We start from the raw sequence: 20476 nt of genomic DNA, 5'->3' as shown, positions 1-20476 counted from the left end.
GGCGCAACCGCCTGCGGCAGTCGGGCTTTCGGGATGAGCGAGCTTTTGAGTTGGGGGCTGGCTGGGAGTTGTGGGGGCAGGATGGGGCTTGGAACGCCACCTGCTGTCCTTGTGAATAAGGTTCGAAGCTGGCTGTTGCGGTACATCATTCGGCAGGTGTCAGCGAATGACTGCTGTTGTTCACACACACGCAGTCACTACTCGTGTGTGCCAATAAGCGATGTTTGGCAGCACGGCACTGGAATTGTGCGGTGACCAATTGGCATGCATACACACATGCACATGCAGTGCCAGCCACTACAAATTTCTGACAAGCTCCCAGCTGAATGCATCTCCACCAAAGCAGTCTGCCTCTCATGACCCTGAACACCTGTACCCAAACGGTGTCCAAACGTTGAACATCGAACCTATAAAGCAAGTTATGAAAACTTGTACAAGACGTCAAGACCTTTGATATGATCCAACGTTTACACGGCAGGGTTGTTGCAGATGTGCAAGGTAGTGACTGGCCCCAGCCATTGCAGCTCTGGGCTCCGCAAAGGCCCCCAGCCACCGCCGGTGACCAAGGCCCCGCCGCTCGCCAAACGCCCCTCTCGCACGCCCTGCAGCCTGCAGAAGGCCCCGCGCGCCCGGCCAGAGGTGCCTCCAGGACTTCCTGCCGGTGCGGCTACTTGAACTTTTTCTTCCCGGTCTCCTGCCAGTCGCGCACCCGGTCGTACACCTCGTCCATTTTCGACAAGTCCACGTACTTCACCGTACGCGCCGCCTCCTCCGCCGCCTTGGCCTCGGCCGCGTCGATCACGGACGCATTGTGCAGCAGGTCCAGGCCGCCGCCCGCGCCGCCGCCGCTGTACGGAGCAATTTAAGGGACGTGGATGGTTGGGGAGGCCGCTTCGTGAATGGTGGGGCTGCGCGGATGCGCATGCCAATGTTTGCAACGCGTGTGCTGACACTGCGGTAGGGAGCGCTGCCGGCACCCACATGACAACACTAACGCGTATGCAGAGCCAGCAAACCATATGCCTGACCACCGCCCAGCCTCGTTACGCATCGAAAAGCAACCCTCCCATTGCTTCCTGGTCCCAGGCGTACGCACCCGCCCTTGCCGCCCTTCTTTTTCTCCTCTTTCTGCTGCCGCCGTCCCGCCCGGTCCTTTTTCGGGTTCTTGCGCCGCGCCCCGCCCACTGTGTTGACGGCCGGGGCCGGGGGTCCCCGCACCGCGGGCGTGCCGCCGCCCCCGCCGCCGCCGCCGCTGGCCGCCCCGGCGCGGGGGGCGAAGGCAAATGTGCTGCGGCCACCCTGTGTTTTTGAACGCATGGAAGCATCAAACGACATGCCGCAGCTATGCAGACAAGCCATGTCTCATGTCCTGATTATGTCATTTGTGGAGCCTTCAAGACCCATTTCGCATCTGGAGCACACTGCCCCCAACCATGCCCCCCCCCCCACCTTGTGTGCCCGCGCCTGCTTGACCACGCCGCCGTCCGCCTCGTCGTCCTCAGCTCGCTGCTGCTGGCGCCGCCGCCACCAAAGCCAGCCTGCAAAGGCTCCTGCTATTACTACGATCGCCGCCGCGTTGGCCTGTCCTGCGGAGCGCTCACGCGCCACAGCAGCACGCCGCTCTCTGCTGATGCCGCTCTCCGGCTCGTCTGCAGTGGCTGCGGCGGTGCTCGTTGATGTGGTTGTCTGTAAACCCTGTGCAGCTCCAATTGGCCGCGTCATTGTGGCCGCGGGCTGGCCGTAGGCCGCTGGGCGATGATGGAGATGTTTGCGGTTGCTGTTTCGAGCTCGCGTGTCCGTCGAGTGATATATATAGCTCAACTGTTTTGTGGTGAGTTGCGGCAAAGGCAAAAGCACAAGTCTACCGGATGATCAACAAAGCTGAGATCAGCGAAAATGCATCAGAGGCGCAAAAGATTCATATCTAGCTTATGTAATAGCAGACATGTTTGTGTCATACCGATTTTCTTGCTGTTCGTGAACTCAGGTGGCGGTCAACCCGTCCACCACCTGGGCCGCTCGGTCGCACGGACGCTCAGCCTGCGTTCGGCTGGATTACACAACGGATTAACTAATTTACAATTGCGAAAGCTGATGTGTGCAAGATAGACGATCTGGCAAGGGTCGATGAGGGCTCCGGAGGGCGTGTAGGGCTAACATGACGCTACCAGAATCACCTTTGGCTGGATTGCGCCGTCGCTTGGAGGCCAGGCGGCCCCTCTCCGCGTCGGATGGTCTGGTTGCCAGCGAAGCGGCGCACGTTGATGCCAGCACTGCAGGTGCGCAGCACAGATACGCGTGCTCGGTGGGCTTCTGGCGATGCATCTGCAATGCTTGCGTGCTACAACATTTGTCAACTTCCAAAGCAGTCCAATCACCATTCGCTGTGCGGCAGCTGCGGTGTGTCCGTGTCCAGGCGCTCATCTGCCAAAACCACCCCTGATGACTTGTGACACTGTTTCGCAGTCGGCCACAACTGGTCGCACGATGGCAGCACAGAAAACGCGGCGGGAGTTGACGGGAACGCAGCGGGCAGCGGGGATGACGAGGCGCAAGGAGAGTATGCAGGGCAGCAGCTGCTCCTGGCCGACCTGGTGTCATACGACGGCTGCCAGAAGGTGAAAGGGCAGCAACCAGTCAGCATCTGCCATGCTGCCTACCACAAACCATGCTGATTCATGGGCTCCATCGACGGCTCCAGAGGCTTGACATTAAATCAAGGGGTCACCCGCCCCTTTTGCAGCACAGCCGCTTGCCCAGCTGCACCCTCAGGCTCTGGGGTTGTGTAGCTTGGTGCCGCGAGCCCTCACAAAAGCAGCAGCGTTCCCTGTGTTGCATGCGCTATGCTTGCCTAGCGGCACTGCAGCTAGGAAAGAAACATGCAGCCCGCACACCGTCCAGCGTCGTCACTCTGCTCTTGCAGGCCGTACTGCCGGACCCGGAAGCCGAGGAGCAGCTGTACCTGCGCTTCTCGGTGGACCGCCTCGGACGCGCCCTGCCCAGCGCGGCGCGCGCCGCTGCAGATGCGGCGGGGCGGGAGCCAGAAGAGGAGATCGGGCTGTTTGTGGCGCCGCGGCCGCGGGTGGGTGGGCACACACACACGCGGGATGCGAGCGCCGGGCACTGATCAGCTTGAGCCAGCAGCAGCAATGGTCCCTCTTTGTTGTTGCTGCTGCTTCTGCTGCTGATTCAGTTGCAGCTGGCTGGCAGCAGCGATGCCCTTGCTGCCCTTTCGTGGGTGCAAGCCCATCTCCCCACTGGGTATCTAACATTCAAGAGCTGCACCGCCGCCGATGTGCCGCCGCTGGGCCGTGCGCTGAATTCTGCACAACCTCGTCAGATCAACAATTCGTCGCTGTACAAGCTTGAGCAGCGCCTGTCCAAGGCTGTCACCATTGATGCCGCTGCCCTCACGCGCCACGTGGCCGCGGGCGGCGCGCTGCCCGCGGCGCTGCCGGCGGCCGCGGTTGCGGGGCGGCGGCGCGGGGTGCCGTGGTGGTTTGGGGCCAATGGGCTGCTGGCCTGCGAGCCCTGCCCCCTGAAGGTGCGACGGTGTGTGACAGGGTCAGCCGTTGCGTGCGGCCTGCTTGCTGCACAGTAGCGCCTGGAAGGACTGCACCACTTCCACAGCTGTATGTTTTGCGCAGCCCCGGCTACCCTGGCACAGCTCATCCCCCTTTCGAAGGATGGTGTCTCGAGCCTGCCCCCTCTTGCCCAGTTTTGACTTTGGTCTTGGACCCAATATACGCTTGCCTCGGACTGAAGCAAACACCTCACATGACATATTTTACCCTCACAATTTGACGGGTGACGACCCAATCGCATTTTCAGGCGCACAAGGAGCGCCCCGCGCGGCGCTGGGACCAGGACGCCCCCCGCACCGACACCGCCTACCTTCCGGCCGCGGTCCGCGCCGGCGGGCGCGAGGAGGAGGGGCGCACCTACCGCCTCGACATCCAGATGGGGCCGCTGGAGTTTGCTGCGCACCCGATGATGGGGCGGGAGCAGCAGCTGGTGGGTGCAGGGGCGCAGCGGGAGCTGCAGTCGCTCGGCAAACACAAGCCGCGGCTGCTGCAGGGCAAAGACTTGTTCTGCCATCGGTCGCCCACCTGCTCTCTCACCCAGCACGTGCCATCGCACTCAGTCATGGCGTCACGCGAGCTGCGCTTTGCGCCGCGTTCGTCGCGTCCTGTTCCGCGACCTCGACTCGACCGCCGCGCACTTTTCGCCGCCCCCCAACTAGGCCGCCAAGCTGCTGTCGATGTTCAGGGAGTTGAAGCGGCGCCAGGCTGTCGGGCTGGGCCCCTTTTACGGGCGCAAGCTCGCCGCCCTGGAGGATGCTCTGCTGGCGGCACGCGAGGCCCTGTTTGCTGCCCAAGACCTGGAAAAGGGCGGCGGCTGCAGCGGCGGCGGCGGCGGCGGCGACAGCAGCGGTGGTGTCGGGGGCAGCAGCGTGGCGGAGCAGCGGCGGGCGTCCCGTGGGGCGGCGGTTGAAGGGGCGGCTGCGTCGCCCCAGCGGCAGCAGCAGCGGAGGCAGCAGGGGGCACGGGCCGGGGCGGCGGCAGAGGACAGGGTTGGCCGTGATCAAGGCGGTGGCAGCGGCGATGCCTGCGACGGCGGCGAAAAAGACAGCAAGGTGGGCGCTCTGCGAGGGGACGTGCTGTGGTGTGTGTGTGTGTGCGCCCTTTTGGCGCTGACCTCTATCTCCTCAGCTGCTCCACACAAGCGTCCCGTCAAGGATGTTGACTCACAGGCACCAACCCTGCCACTGTCAGCTGGTGTCTCGCGCTTGACTGAGCAGCCCACACACCACCTCAAGGCCTGACCCCGCGCCCATTCACTCGCCTTTACAAACAAAACAGGTCCTATGGCTGGCCGGCCGCCTGGCGGAGCTGGAGCGCGACGTGGCGGAGACAAGGCAGCTGGCAGAGGAGGAGGCGGAGCTGCTGAATGGCACGGCGGCTGCGATGGGTCGAGTCTGGAAGCAGCTCCTGCAGGTGGGTCTTGATGGGGGTTGGTGAACGTCCTTGTGCGTGCTGCGGAGTCATGGAGTTTTGTGGGTTCTTGTGGATGTTACGCAGCTGACTGGGTTCTGGTGGGTTTGTCAATGGAGGCGAAGGCCAGAAGGGGAGAGCGCACTGGCCGTACTGGTGGCATAGGTGAGTTTTGCTCACAGGCGGTCTGTCACAAGAGGCAATGCGCACGTCTCGGCAGCCGTGCGCAGGCCCCGTTCCCACCTTTGCGCCCTGATGGGTCGGTGCCCCGCCCCAAAACCCTGGCCCCCACCTGGCCGCAGGCACGGATGCAGCAGGGGCGCGCCCTAACAGACATCCAGTTACACCTGGTGCAGCGCCCCCACGAGGACGACACACCCACGCAGCAGGTGCGTGTATTTTTGCAGGCGCCGCAGGACGCCGGCGTCCCGCCCCGCACGCCGCCGGGCGCCCCGGGGGATCCCTGTGCCGTTATGAAGAAGTGCGCTGCCACCCCAGGCCCCCGCCGTTTTTCGGGCGCGCCTGATATCCCGCCCAGAAACTGCGAGTCATGTGTTGAATGTCATTCAAGACAACAGGCATTGCTCCGAATGACACGGTCGCTGGGGCTGCCGTGCGCAGGACGGCCTGACGCGGCGAGACCTGGATGTTGCCCTGCTGGTGGCAGAGGCAGAGCCGATCCTCGGACTGCCGGACTGGCCGGCGCCGCTGCCGCGCGACGAGGAGGCGGCGCCCGAGGGCTTCGCGCTGCGGCGCGTGGAGGCGGGGTGCGAGGCGCACGCGCTGGCGGTGGCAGGCGCGGCGTCGCGGCTGGCGCTGCTGAAGGTGGGGCGCATGGTGTGAAAGGGGCGAAGTGCGCGCGCAAGTTTGTTTCATTTCTACGTCTACCTTGGGTATAGGAAGTGCAGGCCCGCACATGCTCGTGCTTCAAGTTGCGCGTGCATGCACGCGCCTGCAGACAGGCTCGCGGAGATGCCCTTCGGTGCACTCATGCCCGTGCATGGACACCACGCGTGTGCACCCTACCGCCCGCCCCCCCCATCCCACACACACACCAAACCCCTACGCACCATCTTTCCCCACCAGAGCCGTGTCTCAGCCGACCCCGCCGACCCCGAGGTGGCCGCCCTGGAGGCGCGCCTCGCCCTGCTGGGGCCCGCCCCAAGGCGCGGCCCCGTCACCCAGGAGCAGGCCGCGGCGGCCTGGGCGCGGGCAGAGGCCGAGGTCGCTGCGGGCCGGGTGAGGCTTTGGTTGCGGCTGCCGGGAAACCAAGGGGATGGTGCACAGCTGTCAATGGGCAACGGGAGTACTGAGTACGTGTGTACAGCTGACGTTGGGCTGTTGGATTGTTGACATGGACCTGTTCAAGCAAGGCCATCAGCCCAACCACAATGGAGAGCACGGCTCTAGCTTCAGTGTGGCGCAGCACCAAGCGGCAAGGCCCCTGCTCTAGTTGACGTTTTCCTGTTTCGCAAACCCACGCACGTTCAACACGCAGCCGGGCGTGGCGCGCGCCCCGCTCTTGGAGCCCGTGCTCTCTGTCGGCGCCGCCGCCGCAGGCGGATGCGATGCGGGGCCGCCGCGCGTCCAGGGGCCGCGCTTCAGCGGGCGCTGCAGGTTAGAAGGGCCAAGACGCCGCGGCGGGTCAAGGGGCACCAGGCTTGACCGGGAGTCACCTTCAAGCGAGGAGCACGGGTTGCGCTGCGCGTCGCCCTTCATGATGCTGTCCGTGAAATCATCACGGTCAATTCGCCAAGCCGCCTAGCCGCATGACCGTGTGTGACGTCACCAAGGGCTGGTCTGGCGGTGATGACACGCGCTCCGCAGGTACTACTCGCGCCTGGTGATCAACGGCAAGGGGGTGGGAACTTCCCAGGTGTTATCCATGCAGGATGACTTCACGGTGGACTTCAGGGACCTCTTCAGGTGCGCGCGCGCCACTGCTTGGAGCGCCTGCCTGCAGCGCGTGCGTTTTTCCAAGAGCAGCACAAACATAAATGCTGCATCGTCTTGTTGATGTATGGATGTTTCACAGCGGTTTTGTCTGCTCACCAAATCAGCATCCAGATTGCGGTCTCCAGCTTTTCGCGCCTTGTCACTAAACAAGGCGGCTGCTCGCCCCCTGACTTTGTCACCTCCGCCTGCCCTGTCCCACATGCAGCGTACGACTGCTAAAATGGCCGGACTCAGTCCGGCTGCAGCTCTGGGAGCGCGGCGGCCTGACAGACCGCCTTGTTGCGTCCGTCTTCCTGGCAGTCCCGGGTGCGGGCGGCACGCCCCACGTTGACCCCCAGCCAAAGGCGTTCAGCTGGACGAGCCCCGACCCCGCGCCGCCCGCCGAGCTCGCACGCGCAGCAGCAGCCGCGGCAGAGGGTGGTGCGGGCGGGGACGAGGCGCCGGGGCGGCGGGCGACGGCGCCGGCGCCGGCAGGCGAGCCGATGTACCCGTCTGGGGTCGTTTTCGTGCGCAGCGGCTGGGTGCCGGAGGGCGGCTTCGAGGCCGTCGGGTGCGGCGTGTACGGCGGCGCGCTCGGCGGCGGCGGCGGGCGCGGCGCGGAGGACGACGTTCAGGGGGACGCGGTTGCGACACTCACGTTGGTGCAGCCGTTTGGCGGGACCAGCACTGCTGCGCACACAAATGGGGTGCCCGGCGCGGCTGCTTCACCATCTGCGCCGTCCTCGCCGGCCGGCGGGGCGTGGCGGACGTACAACAACCCCCTGTCGGCCTTCGAGGACGACCGCGGCGGCGCCAAGCAGCCGCTGCCTGGCTGGCCGGCGCACGACGCCGGCGGCGGCCGCCTGCCGGCCGCGCTCGACGCTGCTTCTGTGGGCGCCGGCGGCGTCATCAGCGGACGGTCAACAGCGGCGGCGCCGCGGATGCGGCACAACCCTGTGGCCGACCCGCAGCCTGGGCGGCGGACGGGGTGGGATCTGGAAGTTGGGGCGGTGCTGATGCCGCCGCAGCCGGCGATGAGCGCAGAAAAGGCGCTGAGGCGCGCCGTAGGAGGCGGCTGCCAGGTGGGGTTGGGCGCTCTGCTGTTTGTCAGCTACTGCGCTGCTGCAAAGCGTTGTGACCCCCAGCCCGGCTGCACTCCATGGGACCATACCCCCCATCAGCCTTGCCATGCTTTTGGTTTCTTGGTCGGCTTGCACCAACACGACAACTCAAGAGCCGAACATGTGGCTGGGAGCGTCATGGGGTTGCTTCGCTCACACGCCACCACATACACGCCTGCTGTCTCGACCCACGGCTCGCTCCGCACCTCGCCTCCCCTTTTGCAGGCGTCCCGCGCGCGTGCGGCGCGGTGGCTGCGGCGCCACGCGCCGCTCGACCCGAACGACCCCCGCAACGCGCAGCTGCTGGAGCTCCTCAGAGCGCAGGAGGCAGGAGTGGCGGGCGGCGGGGAGGTGGGCGCGGGGTCCTGCCTCAGCGGGGGCGCGGGTGGGTTGTGTTCCCGCTCGCGATGCTCCCTGCAACCCCGCTTAGCGCAGCCGCCGATGCCAGCCGCAGCCCCCATCAACCCTTTCACCCACCAAAACCTCTGCACCGACCCAACCCTCTGCATCCCCTCCCTTCAGGGTCCCCCGGACCTGTTCCGCCCCGGCCTGCTGCCAGATTTGGCGATGACGTCAGACCGGCCCTGCGACCAGCGCGCGGCGTTCCTCCGGCGCCGCTGGGAGGCGGGGGCGTTCCGGCAAACGGATGGCGCGCGAGGTGGGGCGGCGCGATTGAGGGGCAGGGCAGCGTGCACGGTTTGCGGCCCGGGCTGGGGCAGTGAACGAGGGCATGCCCCGTCGCTGACGTCCTTACCAAGCCTTGCCCAGAGCAATTTTCTCGGGCGGCGTGCGCGAACGCTACAGCTGCATAGCACGGATGCATACGCAAGCACCGTACAAACAGCCGCACACTTGTGGACCTCAGGTCTTGCGCCGCGCCCGTCACGGCTTCCTCGCCCTCGCCTCGCGTTCTTTTGGTCGCAGGCGGCGCCGGCAGGCTGGTGGCGCCGCTTTCCTCCAGGGACACCCTAGACCAGCAGGACGCGCACATGCAGGCCCTTGCCCGACTGGAAGCTTCTGCCCTGGGCCTGCCGACCCTGCACCAGCCGCATCTGGGCGGCGCCGACGTCAGCGGGGCGGGGGCCGGGGAGAGGGCGGCGGCGATCGGCGGGCTGCTGGTGACAGGGGGGCGGCAGGAGCGGGCGATGAAGTGGGCACACGGGGCGCTGGCGCGGGCGCTGGAGGAGCGGCAGGAGCGCATCAGGTGGGGCGCGGCGGCCGCTTGCTTGCAAGAAAACGCATAAACTGCTTCCTTGAGCATTGTTGTGGAGAGTCGACGCTTGGGTCTATCTGGAGCATCCGCTGAGCTGCGGATCTGGCCAACTGCAGGGACTTCGCCCTCCGCCTGCGCGCGGCGGGCGGCGGCGGCGCGGGGCCGGGGCGGGGCGCAGCGCGGCGGCTGCGGACGGACGACGTCGTGAAGGACGCGGCGCTGCCCGAGTTCAAGCTCGACTTTGGCAGCCTGGTGGGGCTGCTGCAGGTGGGCGTGCCTTGAGACGGGGGTGTTGCCGTCTGTCTTGGACGGAGACCCGATGCTTCTGATGGTTGGATGGGACGCGTTCCATGCGTTGGAATCTTTGATTGCGTGGGAGAGGGCTGGTGAGGTGCCAAGCGCGGCAAGCGTTGAGCAGCACCACCGCGCGGCACTGGGACGGCTGCTGGAAGGGCACTGGCCGCCGGATGCACTGGGCCGCGCGTGCCCGCCCGGCGCCCCCCCCCCCTGGCACCCCCATCTCAGCATACCTCAGCGCATCAGCGCGCTCATCCCCACCCCGTACCGCCTGGCCCCCCTGCAGCCGGCGCGGCCCTTGCGGCCGCGGCGCAGGGCCGTCCGCAAGGTGTCGGCCTGCGTGCCGCGTGAGACGGCCCTCATAGTCACGATCCAGCGCGCCACAAACCTGCCGGCGCGGCTGACGCTTGCCGGCGGGCGCGCACAGCGGCGGGGGTCGCCGACGAGGGGGGCGGGTGAGCTGGCAGGGCCCGGTGGTGTTGTGATTGGCAGCAGGGGCTGCGGACGGCAATGGAGCGCCCTAGGGCTGACCGCCTGCGCTGAAAGCGTATGCAGTGCCGGCTCGCTTGGAAGCCACGCCTGTACTGCTTCCATAAACGCATGTATTGTCTGATTCCACACAACAAAACCATGTGTGCCTGCAGCAAACCGCGGCACTCCCCTTGCCAGCAGCCGCCTCGCCACGCGCGACAGCCAGCCCGGCGGCGGCACCGGTGCCGGCAGGCCGGGCGGCGCCGCGGGGCCCCGCGGCACGGGCGACTGGGCGGCGGCCGGGGGGGCCGGCTGGGAGGATGTGGAGGGGGACGCGGTCGGCGCGGGGGAGGGGCTGTCATGCTTTGTGGAGGCGCGTTTCAGGGGCATGGTGCGGCGGACGGTGGCGGTCGACAGCGACAGCCCGATATGGAACGAGCAGGTGGGGCGCCGTGCAGGGGAGGCCCGGCTGCTGCTATCTCGGGCGGTCGCGCCTGCAAAGGGCCGCGTTCCCGCTGTGCTTGCGAAACTTCTGTCACCCGGTAACGATCGCAGCCAGTTGCCTGCTTTGCTTCGCATCATTCAAGATGCCCTCCATCTGTAAGTCAAACGAGCCCCAAACCGCCCCTCAGATCCAGCTCAACCTCCTGAACCGCCCAAACATTCCGGCACGCCCCGCCCCTTGCACTTCCGCCATCTGACCATCCGCCCAGGTGGCATTCCCAGTCTTTGACCTCGACCAGGAAGCTTCCCCCATGGCGCTCCGTGAGTCAGACGGCGTCCTAACCCTCAACATCTTCGACGAGATCATGACACCGGCCGCAAAGGAGCGCCTCGAGCGCGAGCGCGACGCCGCCGCGCGCCGCGCGTCCCGCTCGCCGCAGCGCAGAAACGGCGGCGGGCAGGGTGCGGAGGAGGGGGACGTGGGGGACGGCGCCGGCAGCGCGAACGCGGCGGCGTGGGAGGGGCTGACGGAGGGCGGGCGGCTGCCGGAGCGGGAGCGGCGGTTTCTTGGGTGCCTGCGGGTGCCGCTCTCGGCGATCTACCAGGCCGAGAGCCTGGAGGGCAGCTTCCGGGTGGGTCCTGACGTCCTGGCTTTCAAACTGGGGGAGGTCAGGGGCTGATTGGGTGGCTACTGGATCGCCTGTGTAGGCAAGATGCACTGGATCTTCCACCCGCGCACCTGGGCAAAGTTTTGAGCACATGCGTGTGTATGAGCTTTAACGCACACGGCTTAGCTCGCCTGCTTACAAACGCGCGCGCGTGCGCACACTCTCTCTCTCTCTCTCTCTCTCTCTCTCTCTCTCTCTCTTTCTCTCTCTCTGTGTCTCTCTCTCTCTGTTAATATCTCTGTGTCTCTGTCTTCTGTCTCTCTCACTCTCCCACCCACACGCACATACACACACACGCCCCCCAGCATGATACAAGCGCACACCCACACCCTCAACCCTCCCCCCACCCCCCATCTCTGACTCAGCTCGAGGTGCCACCTGTCATCCTGGGCTACCACGAGCCCAGCGGCCGCCCCGCCTCCCTCAGCGCGCTCATCACGCTGCGGCCCCGCCTGGCGGCGCCGGGGCCGCCGGACGAGGAGCGGGTCTCTGGGGAGATGGGTGACGTGGCGCAGCACGCCGCCAGGTGGGTTGAGATATGCTTCTTGTTTTTATAGGACGGAAGGCGTGCAATGCGTGGGTAGTTTCTCAGGAGTGTACTTTGGGCCAACTTGGTGTGGGAACAACAACGATCAGTCGTGTATAGAAGGTGTTCTGGGATCAGAAGCTCCGTGTGCTGTTTCTGGGCATGCGAAATGGTAAATGGGCGCCCAATAGTGTCGTTCCCTCACTTTCAACCCCATGTGTGTCTTGCCCGCAGGTGGGTGCCTGCGCTGCGCGCGCTGCCGCAGTGCCGCAGCCGCGCGGTGCGTGCCATGGCCGTCGACCCAGACGGCCTCGGGACGCTGCTGCCGCGCTACGTCGCGCCCACACGGCTGCCGCCCCCCTTCGCCGACGCGGCGCGCGCGGTGAGCTGCGGGGGACGGCGGCCCCTGCGAGCAGCATGCTAGCCCACTCACAAGCAGGGCCTTGTAACCCACCCACACGGGGCGCAGCAATACATAAGCCCTCCCCTCACATGTTATCCAAATGCTGCGCAGAACTGGATGAATGCGCCTCGCCGCCCTCCCACTCTCAACCGCCGCCCAACTGCTTTCCACCGCCGCCGCCCGATGCCTTGCCTCCAATCGACGCATACTGCAACCAACCGCGGCCGACCGTCGCTGCGTCTGCAGCCCCCCTCCGACCCCGAGGACCTGGGGCGCCTCATGCTCGCCCTCGCGCGCTGGGCGGCGCACCTCCCCTTCCTGGAGGACGCTTCCTTCCGCCGCCGCCGCGCGGACGTGTGGTGCGGCAGCGCCGAGGCGCTCGCGCTGGGCGGGGGGGACCACGAGGAGCACGCGCACCTGCTCGCTGGGCTGTTCCTGGAGATAGGGCAGCAGGTGGGTCCGCTGGTGGGGGAGCGTCGTTGTCGCGCACGATGGGCGGCAGGTGCGCAGCGGGGGGCCGGCGCGGGCCGTGACAGTGCAACGACGCAGCGCAGCCATGAATCATGACAGCTGCGGCGAGGTGCGTCGCGGGCGCCGTTTGGGTGCCGTGGCTGCAACGAGGAGTCGTACGCCGTACTGTGCTGATTGCCGCCGCCGTGCTAGGCCGTGCTGGGCTGCTCTGACCTAGATATGTTGGCAGAGGCGATGCGCTTTGATCGACGACCCTGTATCTCCCTGTCACAAATGTTGAACCTTGCAGGCTCTGGTGGTATTGGGCAACTCGCTCCAGGGGGCAGCAGCAGCATTTGTGCTGACCACGGGGCTGCCGGTTGAGCCAGCAGAACTCCTTGGCAGCAGAGGGGCAGCTGCAATTCCAGTTGTCAGCAGCGGCAGCGCAGGCCAGGCCATCAAACGCGAGGGTGTGCCCGCAGAAGCGGCGGCTGATGCGACCATTGCTGAGAGTGCCGCCCCGCAGCAGCCAGGGTCGCAGCAGCCAGACTTGCAGGAGGCAGGCTTGCAGCAGCAGCAGCAGCAGCAGCAGCAGCAGCAGCAGCAGCAGCAGCAGCAGCAGCAGCAGCAGCAGCAGCAGCAGCCCGCCGAGTCACCAAGTGCGGGCTGGGACGAGTCTCGCCTTCGCCTGTGGAACCCGCTGAGTGGGCAGTGCGTCCCTGTCAGAGACCCATCCTGCGAGTTGAGAGAGGTGAGAGCATATCTCAGCCCTGATGGTTGGTTTCCAGGGTAGTGGATCCAAAGACTCTGCTGCTCCAAAGTCGAGCATCAAAACTGCTTGTGGATGCGCCTGGAATGAAAACAGTATTGCTGGCTGCATTGCTTGCTCTGCTGCTGTGTGCAACATCGTGCTTGAGACCAACCCGGGACAAGTGGTCGCCAAGCTCAGAAACAAGTTTCTGAGTGTGTACATGCACACCAACCTGGATATGAACTGCCCACTGCTTCTCGCCCCCGCCCTTCCCCAAGGTCGGCACTGTGTACAGTTCCTCCAACATCTGGGTCAACGTGCAGGCCAGCGGCGCCCCTTGGGACCTGTCCTGGGATCTGGAGCAGGGCTCGTGCTGGCGGCCGTTCTTCGGGGCCGTGCTGCCGCCCAGGGAGCTCGCGCCAATGCAGGTGCGCACGAAGAAAGCTGCAAGGGGCCCCTGCCAGTGCAGGTTGCTGGGATGGGTGGGGGCGCTCTTGCCATTGACGGTGAGTTGACGGCAATGAAGGCTTCTGTGGTGACTGGCATGCAATCCACCCTTGGCCCATGCAAGTTCATTCACGCACATGCACGCACACACGCACGCGCACACTCACACTCACACGCACGCGCACGCGCGCGTGTTCGCACACACACACACATCCCTACACACACACACACACACACACAAACACACACAAAAGCACACATTCATATATATATCCACAACGCAAACGCGCGTGTTGTCACCCACGCTCCAGGTGCCTCCAGTCTACTCGGACCTTGAGCCGCGCGTGTACGAGGAGCTGGAGGCGCGCGTGGAAGAAACCGTGAGGGGGGCGCTCTACGGTGAGTGCAGCACAGCACTGTGGCAAGCCCTTGATTGACCCGAAAACTGACCAGCTGCGTGCCTGCAAGTCTACGCTGTGTCGCATCGATGCCGCCCTCGAGAGGGCAACAGCTCGCTCGTCCTGACGTCGCCGCCGGAGCCGCTTGCTCACTGGCCACTGCCCTGCCGCGGCCACCAATGGCTCGCCCGCAGACGCGCGCAGCGTCGTGGTGACTCAGCCGAACAACAAGCTGAGCCGCGTGCTCAAGGCGCTGCTGCGGGAGCTGCCCGCCCAGCTGGCCGCCGTCGACGCCGCCAGCCTCGAGGCCAGCGTGGCAATGAGCGAGGGCGCGGCGGCGGGTGCGGGGGCGGAGGCGCTGGAGTACGCGCAGGAGCGGCTGGCGGAGCGGCTGAGGCTCGTGAGGGGGCTGCAGGTGAGGGGGGTGCGCGCTGCCGTGGGGTTCCTGGGCAACGGATCTAAGGCAACGACCACACGGCCTCGGCTCTGTTCAGGCCTGAAACACGTGCAGCGGTCCCTGGTATGCCGGTACCCGAAGCAGCATCCCTTTTGGCTGCTGACCAGCAGCGCACAGCGGTGAGCCGCTTTGCTCAACACACGGGACGGTGCGGCTGCCGTTCACCCCGCAGGTGGCGCACAACGAGCGCGTCGCGCGGGAGATGCGCGGCTGCGCCGTCAACGGCCACGTGCTTGCGCTGCCCTTCAGCGACGGCTGGCGCGGCGCTGTGTCGGAGGCGGTCCTTAACATAGGCGTCCACAGGACGGTTGACCCCCGGGTCAAGTTTGCGATGGCGTCCTATGTGGAGCCCATGGGAGCCTCGTTTGTGTGCTGCTTGTGGGTCTATGTCGCGGCCATCAGGGATGCGGCGTGACCGCCGTGCTAGTGGCGCGCCGCGGGATGGTGTAAAGATTCCAATCCCAACCCCAAAATCCTGCGTGCAGCAGCCGGCTGCGCAGGTTCCTTGGTTGAGACATGTCTGGAAGGGTGCGATCTAGGCAGTGGTGTTACATGGGCAGCAGATGGGCCGGCTGCATGTATACAGGTGTGTGTCCAGAGCAAAGCCTGATCAAATATGGCCGGTCCCTATTGCAGCCTGCAATTGTGCTGAGTGCAGCACCGCACCGCTCTCAAACCGCGGCAGCTTGCTGCGCCCAAAACCCGCCGCTGAAAGCCTTGAAGCCGAATCGCGATGCGCAGCCCTCGGCCATGCCAGCAGCTGCCAGAGGAGGGCCGCGCCCAGCCCCGCCGCAGCCGCCGCCACTGTCCTGGCTCAGCGCGCTTGCCAAGGACGCGCCCGGCCGCGCCGCTCGCACGCCTCAAGCTGGCCGCCGTGCCGCCGCCTGTGCCTCCTCGGCTTCCTCCTCCTCCTCAATTTCCCGCTGCACCAGCCCCGAGAAGCCCCTGCGCGCCGCCTTAACAAAGTCCGCGAACCGGTTCTCCTGGCGCAGCAGCTGGGAGAGCTCGCCCAGCGACTCGAGCTGCGGCTCGCATGACGTCACTGCAGCGGCGGGGGCGCAGAGCGTGTGTGTGTTGCGTGCGCGTGGTCCTTCCGACTGGTGACGTGCAGGTGCACACGCACGGGAGGGCGGAGCGGGGCGCGCCGTCTACCACTGCTCGCTGCGGGGGTCGGCTGCCGCTGGCTGGAGCGTGCTTGCCTGGAAGCACCATCTTTGCCGCTGCGCCTGGTTTGAAGCCCTGTTAGCGTCGATCGCTCGCCTCCTCACGCCCAGGTACCCTGTGTGGCAAGGCTCACCCATGTATGTGTTGTCCTCTAGGACCTTGACGCCAAACGCAAAGCGCCGGGCCGGGTCCCGCGGGTCCACCAACGTGAACACGAGGTGCAGCTCGTCTGGCGGTCACGGGACGCGGCAGTGCAGCAGTGCGGAGGCGTGTGAGTGGGGTTGGCACCCCGCGACCCTCAGTGTCCAGCTGCTCCTTCCTGGGGACGTCGTGATGCCCTTTCGGCCCTAGGCAGAGGCCGTGCGCGCCAGAGTCAACGCCTCCCCGCTGCATTGGTGCCCGCCTCACCGTCCCCCGGCACGAGCTCCAGGCCCAGCACCGACTGGTACAGCCGCAGCACCTTGTCCAGCGCCCCTAGCCGCGTCGACTGCTCCGCCCGTGTCTGCTGCAGCTCTGCAGGCACATATTTTGGTTTCAAGCGCGGGGGTGCAGAGGTTGGTGGCAGCAGTTGCAGACCCTCCGGACGTGGCCCTCCCTCATGCACTGAGCCTCACTTGCTCCGCACAGAGGGTCCCACACAAAGATCTCCGTAGAAGTCATGCCCCAGACACCAACCCCCCGAAGGTCTCCATAGCTGTCATGTCCCAAACACTGACTGGGGTGAGATTGCGCACCCTGCTCCAGCGCCTCTGCGTCCTTGGTCTCTGACTCAAGCTCTGAGCGGATCTGCAGGAGTCGCCGCTGCAGCGATGTGCGCTCGCCGACCAGCGAGTCCGCGACACCCCGCAGCGTGTCGCGCTCGGCGCAGTCGCGAGACATGACTGTGGCAGAGGCGGTAGCAGGCGTGCGAGTGGGGACGCGGCAAATGTGCTTGTTTTGGAGCGTTCAGCAAGGCCGCAACCACCGCTGCGGCGACCTGCTGTGGTTTCAGCAGTGCACTCTCTGCTGCTGCTCGATGCGCCATCCTCACATTGCTGCACCTCAGCCGCCTGCCGTTCCAGCTTTACATAGCGGTCGTTGAGGGACTCGACCTCTCCTGCAGTCCGAGCAGGCCCATGGGGTGAGTGGAGTCACGCTGCAAGCAGCATCGCTGCGGCAAATGTGCATTCGGTGATGCGCTGCACCAGCAAGCTGTGGTCACACCTGCACACGGCCTCACCAGAGGCGACCCGCATGTTGCGTGTGTGCGTGTTTTTTCCATCCTGTGCGGCCTTGTTCGTGGCTGCGGCCCATCGCTTGAAGGCCACCTGCGTCCTGTCAAGCTCTTGCTGCAGCTCGTCCGTGTCTATCATTCTCTTTCTTGAGTAAATGTAACTGTCAGAACCTTATATACGCCTTACGGAGTGGGGACTCGGTGAGCTGATCTCGTTGTTGCCCGAAATGCTGTAAGAGAAGATCGCAACAAGCAAGCCAGATGCGTATCGGTTCCGATTACTCAATTCGACTATTATGCTTTTGCCCCAGAGCTGACAGCAGCGAGCTGCTGCTTCAAATGTAACCCGATGTGCACAGTAGTCACTCGATCGTCTTGAGTCACGGGAGGTACAGCAATGCAGATGTGATCAAAGCATTGTGTTTTCATACTCGTAGTCATACTAGTGCTGTACAGTGCCCAACCTGATCTGACACCGGGCCGACACAGTCTGCGACCCTCCCTTCCTCACAATAACAACCATGCAGCAGCTGAAATTGCCTATATATAGTCGTGGACTTCTTGTGCCCACGCACCATTGTCACGGCAGGCGTAGCATGGCGGCCGCCGCCGGGCGCACCAGTGCGAGCGGTGTGAAAGCGCGCACGCCGGGCCCCGCCCTGCAGGAGGTGCGTATGGGCCTGGCGGTCACTGACGACATCACACAGACACAAGCGCAGACCTGACATGCTGCATGCGCAGTGCTTGAATGCGCCAGCTGCCTTGCATTCGGGTCGAGCAGTCCAGACCAAGCCGCTGCCGCTTAGCCTGCAGCTGTTTGTCATGCTCAACTCAGCTCACCATCGGCAAGGAATAATCCAGACAATACCTTGTAATGCACCATTTTGCAGCTGGACCTGCAGCAGCTGTACTCAGACCCCAGCTATGTGCCTGACCGCCTGATTGGGCCAGTGGAGGTACAGCTGCCTCCTGGTGAGCCACTGCAGCCGCGGCTTAGCAATGATCATCAGCTATGCATAATCATCATCGGCTATGCATCATCATCGGCTATGCATGATGCATAGCCGGCTCGAGGCATGTGATGGCCCCGCAGTTGATCGCGAGGGCCGATGGCGAGCCGGCCTTGAGCGCACGCGCGATGCAATCCTGCTGCGGCTCCTGGCTGCAAGGCGCTAACCGCCTTGCTGACCATGGGCCACCAGCCCCGCTCACAAGTATGCACGCACCTGTCTTTCAATATCGCCAAAGGCAAGACGCGGCGCGTGGTGACCAAGCGCGAGGTGCCACTGGGCACCCTGCTCTTCGTGTCCGAGCCCATCGGCACCGTGGCGCGCAGCGACCCGGGGCAAGCTCTGCTGCCGATGCATCTCATCGACCACCTGCGTGGCCAGCGCCTCAGCGAGGCGGACAGGTGGGGTTGCGTGGAGATTGCCACCGAGGGTTTGTTTTGAGCCTGGAGTAAGCCCTGGGTATGCTCGCCAGCGCTGGCTGCTGCGGCTGCAATTGCGGCCGCAGCCTGCTGGTATGTGCGGTGTGTCACTGGCAGGCCAGCGGCTGCCTTTGCCAATCATGCGCACGGTTCCCTGATGGCCCCAATAAGCCGTAACTAAATATCTCTATCACCGCTTTAGGTACAAGCTGGCGGTGCTGTATGATGGGACGCCCGCGAGCCAGCAGCGCCAGACCAGCTTCAAGGATTTCGAGTTTGCTACAGCCACCACAAAGGCGTGGAAATCCAGGGCCGCCGCAAAGGGCTTCGGCGGCGGCGCCACAGGCAGCAAGCAGCCGCAGGGCCAGCAGCCGGCGGCGGGGGCGGCGGGGGCGCAGCAGCAGCAGCGGGTGAGCGTCGAGATGACGCAGGGGCGCTTCGAGTCCATCGTCAACTACAATGCGTGGGGGTCTGAGATCTCTGACATTGGCGCCGCGCCGGCGCGGGGCGAGAAGTTCAGCAGCTTCGTAGGTGGGCGCTCAGGCCGCACTGCACGAGATGATGCAGGGCATGGCGCATGCCCTGGCTGGCGTGGGGAAGGCGTCAATAACCATAGTGGTGCATGTGAGTCACAGCACACCAGGACAAATTGCATGCCGCCCCCGCGCGTCTGAGGCTCCAAAAGTCATTCGCTCCCGCTGGTTCAGCAGACCAACTGCAACGATGGCCCTCCAACGTGCGCAATGCCCCAACCTTTCCGCGTCCCAGGCATCTGGCCCGAGTTCTCCCTCCTCAACCACAGCTGCATCCCCAACACCACGGCCACCCTCATCGGCGACCGCCTGGTCGTGCGCGCCGCCAGCCTCCTCCCAAAGGAGGCGCAGCTCACCACAAACTACCTCGACACCAAGTGCGGCGTGCCGCTGAGCGAGCGGCGGCGCGCGCTGCAGGTCTCGTACGCGTTCCGCTGCGGCTGCGCGCGCTGCAAGGTGCGTGCGGGAGCGGGGCGCTGGTCTGCTCTCGTCTGGGTGACGACGGGCACCCTGCCGTCTTGCTCCATTCCTCCGCCAACCCCAGCGCGACCCTGCTGCTTTTGCCAGATGCAGGAGCTTTTCTCGCTTTAGCAAAGTGATCGACCTGGATCACTGTGCTCATCGCGATGGCGCCTCGCGCCCTGACCGAAAGCAACCTGCCACTGCGCCCCTTTTCAACTCGGGAGGAACCCATGCCACCCGCGGCCAGCCTCACACGAGCCCCCTACTTTCGTGCACGCTCACACACACCCTCATATCACGCAAAACGCGGAGCAGCTGGAGGAGAAGCTGCCGGAGGAGCTGCAGCAGAAGCTGGAGTCCCTCCACCAGTTGTCTCTTGAAGGCGGCGTCTTTGACGGCCTCGTCGCCGCCGCAGACGCAAAGGACGCCGCCGCGCTGAGCGCCATCGCCGCGCGCGCGACCGCCGAGGTCGAGCCTTTCGAGGCCGCGCTCGGGGCGGCGGGCCTGCAGGCCGGCACCTTGGACCGCGCCGCGGTGTGCGCAGGGGCGGCCGCCTTCTTCATGGCCCTGCAGCGCGCCAAGATGCTGGCCGCCTCGGCCGCGGAGGCGTCCGGCGGCTCTGATGCGGGCGCCGCGGGCGGCGAGGGGGCCCCGCGGGTCGACCCCATTGACCTGTTTGACCTGGTGGAGCTCCTGAGGGTGTACCAGCCCGGGGGTGCGGCGGTGCTGGCGACGGCGGCGGACGCGCTCAGCTACACGGCGGCGCGGCACGGCCCTGGGTCAGAGCAGGCCAAGGCGGCGCTGCAGCTGTTCTTGAAGGTGCGAGTGCGCGTGCTGGAGTGCACTCATGCGTTCGTGCATGTTTGAGTGCGTGCGTGCGCACGTGCGTGTCTGGGGACAGCAAAGCTGACAGCCTCATGAAAGGTGGGGGGATAGGTGCGTGCTGTTGTTCGGTGTCGCCCCTGCAACACCCTGCCCGTCTCAGCCCGAAGCGCTCGGCCCCGAGGGAAGAGGGCACAATGATGGCAGCCAATGCCCCCAAATGTGTGGCCCCACGCGCCCACGCCCCCACGCCCCTACCGCCACCCGCCCCCCACGAG

The 20476-nt window shown here is 65.5% G+C and overlaps 5 protein-coding genes across 5 annotated transcripts in view; 3 read left to right on the top strand and 2 right to left on the bottom strand.

The window, feature by feature from the left end:
- Positions 1-255, top strand: part of MNEG_1950 (hypothetical protein) — a gene marked incomplete at both ends in the record, with an annotated part of 7511 nt that extends 7256 nt beyond the window's left edge. The window contains one exon of the mRNA XM_014049574.1: positions 195-255. Within this exon, the coding sequence (XP_013905028.1) occupies positions 195-255 (61 nt within the window). The remainder of the gene's footprint in view (positions 1-194) is intronic.
- Positions 256-667: 412 nt separating this feature from the next.
- On the bottom strand, positions 668-1722 carry MNEG_1949 (hypothetical protein; the record flags this gene model as incomplete). Its single annotated transcript, XM_014049573.1, has 3 exons — positions 668-848; positions 1097-1299; positions 1450-1722. The coding sequence occupies 3 exons, from the start codon at positions 1720-1722 to the stop codon at positions 668-670; spliced, it is 657 nt and encodes a 218-aa protein (XP_013905027.1).
- Positions 1723-2158: 436 nt separating this feature from the next.
- Positions 2159-14990, top strand: MNEG_1948 (hypothetical protein; the record flags this gene model as incomplete). The annotated part of the gene is made up of 28 exons (XM_014049572.1): positions 2159-2279; positions 2467-2618; positions 2924-3082; positions 3341-3544; positions 3832-4014; positions 4244-4636; positions 4863-4997; positions 5297-5383; positions 5616-5819; positions 6081-6233; positions 6493-6611; positions 6822-6920; positions 7156-8011; positions 8276-8401; positions 8573-8708; positions 8975-9254; positions 9380-9530; positions 9847-10015; positions 10205-10473; positions 10745-11107; positions 11509-11669; positions 11904-12051; positions 12319-12525; positions 12833-13273; positions 13552-13701; positions 14032-14119; positions 14313-14533; positions 14748-14990. The coding sequence occupies 28 exons, from the start codon at positions 2159-2161 to the stop codon at positions 14988-14990; spliced, it is 6018 nt and encodes a 2005-aa protein (XP_013905026.1).
- A 445-nt stretch (positions 14991-15435) lies between these two features.
- On the bottom strand, positions 15436-16974 carry MNEG_1947 (hypothetical protein; the record flags this gene model as incomplete). Its single annotated transcript, XM_014049571.1, has 6 exons — positions 15436-15617; positions 15873-15968; positions 16148-16252; positions 16474-16620; positions 16770-16835; positions 16959-16974. The coding sequence occupies 6 exons, from the start codon at positions 16972-16974 to the stop codon at positions 15436-15438; spliced, it is 612 nt and encodes a 203-aa protein (XP_013905025.1).
- Positions 16975-18142: 1168 nt separating this feature from the next.
- On the top strand, positions 18143-20243 carry MNEG_1946 (hypothetical protein; the record flags this gene model as incomplete). Its single annotated transcript, XM_014049570.1, has 4 exons — positions 18143-18363; positions 18584-18912; positions 19150-19370; positions 19692-20243. 4 exons carry the CDS (start codon positions 18143-18145, stop codon positions 20241-20243), a joined length of 1323 nt encoding a protein of 440 aa, XP_013905024.1.
- Positions 20244-20476: the final 233 nt, after the last annotated feature.

Source organism: Monoraphidium neglectum (genome assembly GCF_000611645.1).
Source record: "Monoraphidium neglectum strain SAG 48.87 unplaced genomic scaffold scaffold00208, whole genome shotgun sequence".
Taxonomy (NCBI): domain Eukaryota; kingdom Viridiplantae; phylum Chlorophyta; class Chlorophyceae; order Sphaeropleales; family Selenastraceae; genus Monoraphidium; species Monoraphidium neglectum.
Note: the sequence above shows the minus strand (reverse complement) of the source record. Positions and strands in the feature narration are given on the sequence as shown.